The sequence below is a fragment of the Mytilus trossulus genome, chromosome 4, assembly GCF_036588685.1.
Source record: "Mytilus trossulus isolate FHL-02 chromosome 4, PNRI_Mtr1.1.1.hap1, whole genome shotgun sequence".
Lineage (NCBI taxonomy): Eukaryota > Metazoa > Mollusca > Bivalvia > Mytilida > Mytilidae > Mytilus > Mytilus trossulus.
The window spans coordinates 64692398-64702967 of NC_086376.1; the positions used below are offsets into that span (position 1 = coordinate 64692398).

General features: G+C 32.8%; 1 protein-coding gene across 1 annotated transcript in view; it reads left to right on the forward strand.

Annotated features, from left to right (window-relative positions):
- The window catches only part of LOC134715754 (A disintegrin and metalloproteinase with thrombospondin motifs 7-like), a 54713-nt gene extending 46408 nt beyond the window's left edge, over window positions 1–8305 (forward strand). The window contains exons 17-25 of the mRNA XM_063578169.1: window positions 397–532; window positions 952–1078; window positions 2071–2290; window positions 2662–2808; window positions 3785–4882; window positions 5022–5192; window positions 5636–5782; window positions 6283–6433; window positions 6950–8305. Of these exons, the coding sequence (XP_063434239.1) occupies window positions 397–532; window positions 952–1078; window positions 2071–2290; window positions 2662–2808; window positions 3785–4882; window positions 5022–5192; window positions 5636–5782; window positions 6283–6433; window positions 6950–7116 (2364 nt within the window). The 3' untranslated portion in view covers window positions 7117–8305. The remainder of the gene's footprint in view (window positions 1–396; window positions 533–951; window positions 1079–2070; window positions 2291–2661; window positions 2809–3784; window positions 4883–5021; window positions 5193–5635; window positions 5783–6282; window positions 6434–6949) is intronic.
- Window positions 8306–10570: the final 2265 nt, after the last annotated feature.

A 10570-nucleotide genomic window follows, 5' to 3' on the forward strand; every position in this document is an offset into this window, starting at 1 on the left:
ACTTGTTATAATGAATCAGTAGGTGGCATTCAGAGATCCAAAGTATAATCAAGGTTATAGTTCAAGGTCATCTGATTGGTAAAGCCACCATTATCATTTAATTATTACCTTACCTAGTCCAATGATTATGAGGTGTTGAGGAATACAAAGTATAGGTCAATGTAATTTTAATGCAATATGCCATAGGAAGCTGCATTTTATGGTGTCCAAGATATTATTAAACTTTATTCCTACAGCTGAAGTGTTCAAACTTAAGTTTACTAGGGATACATAAAATAGGAATTTGAAATTTCAATTAGTTTAAACCACCCAGTAAATTAATAAAAATAATTCAAATGAGTTTTCATATTTAAGTGATAGTCACTTAGATATATTAATTAGTCTTTTTCATTACAGCTATTGCTCCAGGGCAGAAATCCTGGTGTTAGATTTGAATATACTGTACCCAAGGAGAACTTTACAGACATGAGACCACCTGACTTTACCTGGCAGTACCAAGACTGGACACATTGTACATCTTCTTGTGGGGGAGGTAGGTTGTGTAATAGTTCAGAAAACCTATCTATAATTGATCCTCAAGACAAAAAAGAAGTGGGTTAGCATGGGAAAAAATTTGAATGATTACATGATATTAACTATTTATTTTTTTATATTTATTTTCCAATCAAAGGGTTGGAGGGCATATGCTTTCTACATCCTAATAGTCTGCCACTGCATGTGAGACAGGATATGTTCTAAAAATAATATGATACAAGGCAAATGATATATGGTATTGGATAGATGTTTTAGTGTGCATCTGTATCATATGTACTGGCTTGATTTTTAATGTGGCTCAATATATTATAGATTTAAAAAAAGAGATTTTAAATTATTTGTTTGCTTAACCTCCTGAATAAAATGATTGAGATGTTGGGTAAACGATTTGAGTACAGGGATTGTATTTTATTTTAGGTACCCAAAGATCAGAAGTTATTTGTGTGGAGAAAGAAGCAGGAATTGTAGATGATATTTATTGTAACTCAACATCTAATCCTGATGATAAACAAAGAGTTTGTAATGCACATCTCTGTCCAGCAAGGTAAATTTTTCTCTTACATATACTGGTAATTTTTATGCCCAACCTACGATAGTAGAGGGGCATTATGTTTTCTGTTCTGTGCGTCCGTTTGTCTGTTCTTTTGTCCGTCCGTCTGTCTGTTCGTCCGTCTGTGCCTCTTACTGTTCGTTTGTCGGTCTGTCCCGCTTCAGGTTAAAGTTTTTGGTCAAGGTAGTTTTTGATGAAGTTGAAGTCCAATCAACTTGAAACTTAGTATACATGTTCCCTTTGATAAGATCATTCTAATTTTAATGCCAAATTAGAGAATTTATTCCAATTTCACAGTCCACTAAACATAGAAAATGATAGCGCGAGTGGGGCATCCGTGTTTAAATATGTTCCTGTTCATCAAGGTTAATGTTTCTTTTAGATATACTGTGGATTCATTTATTTTTGTGGGTAACAATTTTAGAAGATAGAGAAATATTTGTCTTTTAGTGGATATTTAAATTCATGGTTTTACCAAAATTTGCATAATTAATAAATCTGTAGAAAATTTATTCTTTATTGATCATCTAAATTCATGGTTAATTATACCAATGAAATCCATGAAAATTTGTATCCCATCCACAGTATTTGAATTATCTCCCTTTGTAAGTATTCCATGACAATACTGTTTTTAATTCATCATTGAATAGTATGCATTGATAGCTTTGCAGAAGAAAAAAAAATCCCAGTCTGTACAAAGTGGCATAACTCGAAGTTCACTTTTCAAAAGCCTCTAAATTATAAATTGAAAACATTGAATGCAACTGTTCTCATTGAATTTACTCCACAGACAACAATAGATATAGCATTTATTTAATGGGACTATGATTTCACCTTGAAAAATATTAATAAATAGCCTTATTAACACCAACTGATTCTGGGGTTGGGATTTATTTCCTTTGCATCATATCATTTTTGGTAAATAGTTTATATTGACCAACGATATTTTTTGAAACAATTTCAAGCAGTCTATGTTTTTTTTAAAGATGGTGGACAGGACCGTGGCAACATTGCTCTGTCACATGTGGTAATGATGGTATCCATCGTCGTACTGTAATATGTGTGAGGAGTCTCGGAAAAGACGAACAAATAGCCCTAGAAGATACTGCATGTGAAGAACTAGAAAAACCAGCCGAGGCAGAGAGGTGTAGGGAAAAGGTTCCCTGTCCTGGGACCAGTGAATGGGTGACTACTGATTGGTCTTCTGTAAGCTAATTTCTTAATAGATAGATTGAATTTATCTCCCTTTGTGATTATTCAACAACACTGCAAGTAGTTCATATATTGAATGGTGGTTGCATTGATAATGACACCAAAGAAAATACATTTCATGTTGGAACAAATTCGCATAACTCAAAATTGAATTTCCAAAAATATTAATTTTCAAAGATTAGAAATACATGTATATGTTTAATTCAAATTTTTGTCTTAAATTTTACATTCTATTTAGATTTAATCTAGAATGATGTTAGTATATCAAAGACATTTTGAGTGAAGAAAATATTTGCTTCATATTTTATTTCCTTGTACTAAATAAAAAGTTAAAATAATCTTATACCACTATATTGAATTTGCAGTGTGCTGAAAATGTGTGTGGAATAAGAACCAGAACTGTGACCTGTATAGATCTATCTATTGGATGTGATTCAGCATCCATGCCTACCTCCTGGTCCAAGTGTAGCAATGTATCTTGTGGATACTGGGTCACTGAGGAATGGGGAAAAGTAAGTACAATGCAATAAAACCAATTCAAAACAATTGTATAAATTCCTTGTTTCCATTTGAACTCATTCTAACTGGCCTGTCAACACTTAGGTTGTGAGTATGAACACTGAGTAAGAAGCACAGGTGCGATTGTATTCCTAACCTTAATTATTATACCCTCGTTTAAAAAAGGGGGGTATACTGTTTTACCTCTGTCTGTCCGTCCGTCCGTCAGTCCGTCCGTCCATCAGTCAGTCCGTCCCATGAATCTTTTTCATCGCATTTTTCTCAGGAACTATGCGTTTTCAGATTCATCACTCGACAACTTCCTGTTTACCGAATTTTTACACTATCTATTTTTTCGTCACATTTTTCTCAGGAACTACAATACAAGGATTTCTGAAATTTAGTTTTAGGGTTTATGTAAGTCAGCTATACAGTGTGATGCGTTTTCAGATTGATAACTTGACAACTTCCTGTTTACTGAACACTTGTATGATTTTACACATGAAAGCCAAGTTGAAAATTTTCGTCACACTTTTCTCCGGAACTACAATATAAGGATTTCTGAAATTTGGTTTCATGATTTATATAAGTCAGCTATACAGTGTGATGCGTTTTCAGATTCATCACTTGACAACTTCCTGTTTACTGAACACTTGCATATTTTTACACTATTTATATTATCCACTTGCGGCGGGGGTATCATCAGTGAGCAGTAGCTCGCAGTTTCACTTGTTGACTAGGTTTATAATTTTTATCTGGTGATGGTTGGTCACTCTCTCTGTGCAATTTGACTTGCTCAACCAATAAGAATTGACAGCCAGAAAATAGCCAATAGTGTGTTAAACATCAGTCAATAAATCTTTAAAATTGAAATATTTACGGTATTTCAAAAGTTCATTGTAATAATGAAATTTAACTGCTTATAAACACCAAAAAAAATTGAAATCTTGACTTCTCTCTATAAATTGTCTTAACTTTTCTGTATTTTAGTGTTCAAGTGAATGTGATAGTGGAACAAGAGTTAGAAAAGTGTCTTGTGTTAGTAGCCAGTTTTGTGATCTTGACCTTGAGCCACCCAATCAGGAGTCTTGTAATACTCACACTTGTCCAACCACAACAACTGTTTCAACTACTACTACAAAGATAACCACTACATCAGCTACCACAACATCAACTTCTGTTCCTACGACAACAAGAAAAGAAATGGCGACAGCTGATTTATTCAATATTCATGAATATTTACCAGAAGCTAAAGAAGTTTCAAATTCAAATGGAATATCAAATGAAAATGAAAAATTAAATAAAAAAGATACTATTTTAGAAGGCAATACACAAGAAGATTTATTGAATAATAATGATGGAAATGCTAAATTAGAAGAAGTAAATCTTGGCAATGGGAAAATAGTAGAATTACATGAAGGTGGATTTGAAAATGGAATGGAAAGAGACATGGATAATATATTCTCTGAAATGCATATTTCTGGACCCAAGGACTTTAGTTTACAATCTGAATCTAGTGACAATAATAATGAATTACAAAATAAATCAACTGGTATACCTGAATCAGAGGTCAGTCAAATGTCGACTGATGACAAAAATATAAAGGAAGACCTTGAAGTTGTTCCTGACATGTATAATGTGATAGAGCTTGGTCATGATGAAAATAATGTTTCTAAATCCCTTTCCAAAAATGACCTTCATAATAACAAAACTAGTAATGTTACTAATGTAATAGATACTACAACTAACAAAACACAAGAATTAACAATTTCGATCAAAGAAGGGGGTGGTGATGAAAAAACAAACATAACGATCCCACAAGCTGTGGACGAGGATATCGTAGATATTCAGAGTCAGACGGGTAATGATAAACATCAACATAAACATCAAATTCAAGGGATAGAAAATATAGGTCAAACAGAGGTCAAGGTTGATATAAAAGAACTTGGACCAGGAAGGATTCCTGATGGAATGAGACGACCTTTACCTGACCTTATCAGTGTGGACAGTCTTTTAGATAATTTACATATACTTACAAAAAGTAATGGGGAAGATGACCTGAAATGGACAGTAGATAGTTGGACTGAGGTGAGAAAATTGTTATATATATTGTAAGATATTTGCAAGTAAATAAAATTGTTAAATTTTTAAATTATCCCATTGATGTATCATTTTCTGCATGTGTTCATGCTTTAAATTTAATTGTTATTTTTTTTTTTTAAATCAGTGTTCTCGTCTCTGTGGATATGGAGTACAAACACGCCAGGTGTGGTGTAAGAATGAGACATCAGGTGATATAAAAGATGAAGAAGATTGTGACATTTTGACCAAACCAACGGCCATTAAATCTTGTATCATAGAGAAATGTAGAGATTGGAAAACTTCACCATGGAATCCGGTAAGACAATTGTTGGTATTAATATAATAGTCATCATGTAGATTGTATCTCATAACTTTTTTTTAATTTAAATAGCTTAAACTAATTTGATTCCATTATCATAAAAAATGTTGAAAAAGACAAGTGAAAGGTACAAAAGGGACAGTCCAACTCTAAAGACAAGTACAATTTGATAACACCATGGCAAAAAAAAAAAAAAAAAAAAATAATAAAAGACCAAAATACAAAACACAACATTTTGAAGCTTCTTATTCTCTTGTGCAGATATTTGCCTGTATGCCAGACAGTTTCAAACAAACAACAATCAATAAATTATTTGTTTATGCAGTTGATGCATGTTGGATTATTTCAAGCATTTTCATTTTACTTTTAAACTTTAAAACATGTAAAGCCAAATTTGCTCAAATCAACTATAGTTCAATAATCATTCTTTATCCTTTTAGTGCTCTTCTACTTGTGGCTATGCTGTACAGAAGAGAACTGTAACCTGTCCTGATAAACATCAGTGTGATCCTGATCAAAGACCAACAGACCTACAAAACTGTAATGTCCCAGCATGCCTTGCATGGATCCAAGGCCAGTGGAGCAAGGTAAAATGTCTAAAAAAAGTGTTGAAAAACATACAGTATATCACCATGGCAAAAAAAAAAAAGAAAAACATACCAATCTCTTATATTATTAGACATATTGTCTCCCCTTAAATGATAAACCAGAATATTATCTCCCTTTACATAACTGGTAAGACATATTTTGATTGTGGTAAGCCTATGCTTTTATGTGCATCAATATTAGAAAGTGTCCACAGGACATAGATAATGCCCCTGCTTTTAAATTAAGTTATTAAGAGGCACAATTTCAGAATGGTAAAAGTGTCACTGGCTAAACTTGATCCGAGTTTTGTGGTAATAATCATTTTCTATAAGTTTTTTATTAAATTTGGTTGAAGTAAACTAAAGTTAGAGGACAGAATATTGGGATGTACCCACAGACTGAGGGACAAGTGTAAACCTTAAACCTATCAGCTATGACAGGGTCATAAAAACACATTTACTTGAAATTTGGCTCATTTTATCGGAATTATTATTTTCAGTGTTCACAAACATGTAATGGTGGTCAGCAGATACGGTTGGTTGAATGTGTGAATATGACATCACAAAGAATTGCTGTTGGTTGTCCAGAACCTCTTAAACCAGCAGAATCTCAAGACTGTAATACAGACGCCTGTCCTAATCAAGATAGAGGTACTAATTTATTACTGAATATCTGATTAAATCATACAATACAGCAAATTTAAACAGTCAATAGATATAAAACATAGTTTCAGTAAAATTGAGAATTGAAATGGGGAATGTGTCAAAGAGACAACAACCCGACCAAAGAAAAAAAACAACAGCAGCAGAAGGTCACCAACAGGTCTTCAATGTAGCGAGAAGTTCCAGCACCCGGAGGCATCCTTCAGCTGGCCCCTAAACAAATATATACTAGTTCAGTGATTATGAACGCCATACTAATTTCCAAATTGTACACAAGAAACTAAAATTAAAATAATACAAGACTAACAAAGGCCAGAGGCTCTTGACTTGGGACAGGCGCAAAAATGTGGCGGGGTTAAACATGTTTTTGATTGTTTTATGACAAAAAAATGATTTTAAGATAATGCTTCTTGAATAGCTGTATTGACAAAAATAACCAATTCCTGTAAATAAAGGTAGTAAAAATAACTACAAGTTAGTATACATGTTTTTATTATCTTTCAGAGCTAAAGAAACACAATTGTGACAGTAATGTAATGAGTTATAAAGTATGTCGGGCTTTACGGCGTATGGGACATTGTAACAAAATGTTTGTCAAGGTCAAATGTTGCAAAACCTGTGAAGAAAGAAAATGGAGAGAAAATCGTCCAAAAGGTGACCTAGAGAGATAATACCGGTGAACTTTTATTTGTCCAACGTAAAAAGGCAAAGTTACGGTTAGGGGATTGTATTGGTTTTTATAGTGATGTATCATGAACTGTGAGGAAAGCTTTAGCTCTTGTAGAGAGTAAATCATAGAGTGTTTGCTTAATAATGTAAGCCATTTATACTCTTTTAACGAAGCAGGTTTGTTTACTGCAAGTTCATTGTATGGCAAATTATTTGTCAAGGTGTATTTTTCTTGTGATGAAAAGTTGTAAATTTGTCATGGTGATATTGCTGGTTTGATATGAAAAGTTATATTGGAATATGGTGGATAAGTTGGGCATTAGTAATAAGAATGATACTGTTGAATACCAGTACAAAAATCAAGTTATTTGAATAAAAAACAGAAGATCCATTTTCTACATCCAACAAATATTTATATGTAAATAAATATCATTTAAGCATTTTTTTTAAATTACGGTAACCATATTTATATAATCACTACATATTTTCATTTGTTCAAAAATTTATTATGAAATAAAAGTGATGAAATAATTTAGGATGAAAGTGTGTCTTAATCACAAACCTTCTTATGTATGAAACAAAATTATATTATAACCATAAAATGACGAAGGCATGTTCAGCTGGCTTTAATATATATATTGTTTTAAAACATTAAGTCATTGCTGGTAAATATAAATATGGTTTATCCTCAGAGCATGGAATTCTGAGGAAAATGTGTGTTTTGACGAAAACAATTTCCTTTTAGAGATTCAACATAATACGGTTTCGTCCTATATGCCCATTGCAAAAGGTATCACAAATAGAGCAAGAATTGGTTAATCTTTTTCAGCACCATTTTTACCTTTTTTAAGAAGAGTGTCATCTTGTTTCATTAAAAGTTTTTTGCGGACTTAAATAAATGTAAGTCCGATGATCATGGTCATGTTGTGTAAATCACTGATATCATTAATTGTCCAATATTATAAAACAAAAGTTGTGACATAAAGGCATAAGTATGACCTTTTGCACCTCTTTGAAAGTAGTGAGAGTGTCTGTAAATGAAGTAGCACATATGTGGTTTATAGATTGCAATGCAATTTTGTTGAAGAGTTGCAGGTTGATTTTTTAATTCAATTGGAAGGGATTTTTCAATTAGTCATTTGGTTTATTCCAGATGAGTATAATCTTTAGGAATTCAAAGAAATAACACCAATAGACCACTTTCGAGTTCATCCGTCACCGGAAAAAACTCTTGCGCGTTTAGGGGAGTCGTCACTTCCATTCCAATGTTGAGCGAGTGGTTGGAAAACTATAATTCTATATTGTACAAATTATTCGGCAAATTGAATTCTCAAAATTGACAACCAGCACTGCTGTCATTAGGGAATTGTCATTAAGTACCTACAGAACAACCATTATTTCTAGTTTATTCTACACAGTGACGATCACTAAGACGCTTGATGAATGTAAATAGTGCAGGGATACAGGCGAGCCCCTCGATCTGGTAAATGACGTCATAAAGGCGTGTATAATTGACAATTTTTTTGCAGTGACGGATGAACTCGAAAGTGGTCTATTCACATCATATTGGAAAATGTTTGTCTTATTATTTGCTTCTTATTATTTGTTATAAGTGATTGTTATTGACAACCGAAATAAAATAGGCCAGTTTAATAAGATATTTTTGTAGACAGTCAATGTATGAATTTGTATGAATTATAACAGGTGCATCATCATCATCACTGTGTATGTACATTTTCTTGAAAGACATGGTAGAACCTTATTCTTATGAGAGCCCTGATTGTAAATACACATTTTGTTCTAATATAAATTTTAAATATTTGAAAACTTTCTTTAGTGTCTTTTGTACCATAAACAAAAATTGCCAGTTTTAAAGATAAAATGTGGATATTATATTCTAATCCTGTTGGAAATACAACAGTATTTTGAATCACATACCACTCCATTATGCATTTTTTTAGAAAGTATCTCATGTATTTCAAAATTCATTGGTTGCGTCATTCCTATTTATACCCCTATATTTGTCATAATATATTTACATGTTTTTTTTGTACATTTATACCTCATGTTAACATACTCGACTCATTATTTTATACAAGCTTGTAAGTCAGTGATATGTATCATGTTGTATGCTTCCAAGTGTTCCGTCTTATAAAAAATGAAATAAAAATTTGAATTTATTGATTTTTTTTTCTTTCTTGCTTTTTACATGCTAACACCTCAATCATGAAAGAAATTTCTTTTGAGAAATTTAAATAATGCTTGTAAAACTTACTGAAGCAATTATGATGCAGATGCATTAAAATAAATTGTACACGCTCCAAAATCAGCAAAAAAAAAGGTGTATGAAAACTGTACTGAACATTGTGCAATTAACCATAAAATGAGGCAAAGGTCATATGAACCCTACCAGACAACATGTAAACCATACAACCATTCCATACACCAAATTTAATTGACCTATTCCTTATAGTATATGCGGGAAAATATAACCATGACAAATTAACATTGACCAATGAACCATGGACAGGAGGTCAAGTGAGGAGAAACCCTGCTGGATTCCCAGACAGACATAAATCTTACAATCATTCTTCAAGGTCAGAAGAAAATTGCTAGACAGAGAAATACAAGTCGTGATCATTCCATACACCAAATACAGTGCTTATAGTATCTGAGAAATACTTGACATTAATCAATGACTGTGCTGACCTAAGTCTTTGCTCTTACTTTTTAACCCCCCTTGTTTATCAGAAATGCAGCAAATACCAATTTTCACTGGACTTGTTTGACCCAGTATGGTTTTGAACCTGTGACCTCCTGGACTGTTGGCAACAACTACCACAGGAACATTGAGGTGGTAAATATTATGACTGAAGGTGCAGGACCAAATAATCTGCATTGAAAGAGATATGCTAATGCTAATTATACAACTGCCCTGTATACCAAATATCACTGACTTACAGTAGTGGTTCCTATCAAACTGACCCAATAAAAAACATGTACCTATGCTATGCAAGAAAGTCAATGAATATTAAGGAATGGGGCCAGAAAATCTCCATGGAATTGATATTTGCCATTATGCCTATTTAACAGCATACCACAGGTCAATGACTTTCCATTAGAGGTTCATCTTAAACTGACTGTATAACAAATGTCTACATGTGAACAACACAAAAGTTTAGAAGTCAATGGACCATGGTTGAGGGTGCAAGGCCAAATAATCTTCATGGACATCATATGTATCAGTGTTCAAACAACTGCATACCAAAAATTATGGTTCCCCTTAAACTGACCTCATTGCAAACTATAAAAATTGTTGATGATGCGAGAAACAGCAAGTATAAGTCTTGTTTTCATCACTTCCTTGAGGTGACACATTAAATGAGCATTTTTTCAGAGACATTTGAAGAAAAAAATAATCTTGAGCATTTTTATTGATCATAACTTAATACAACA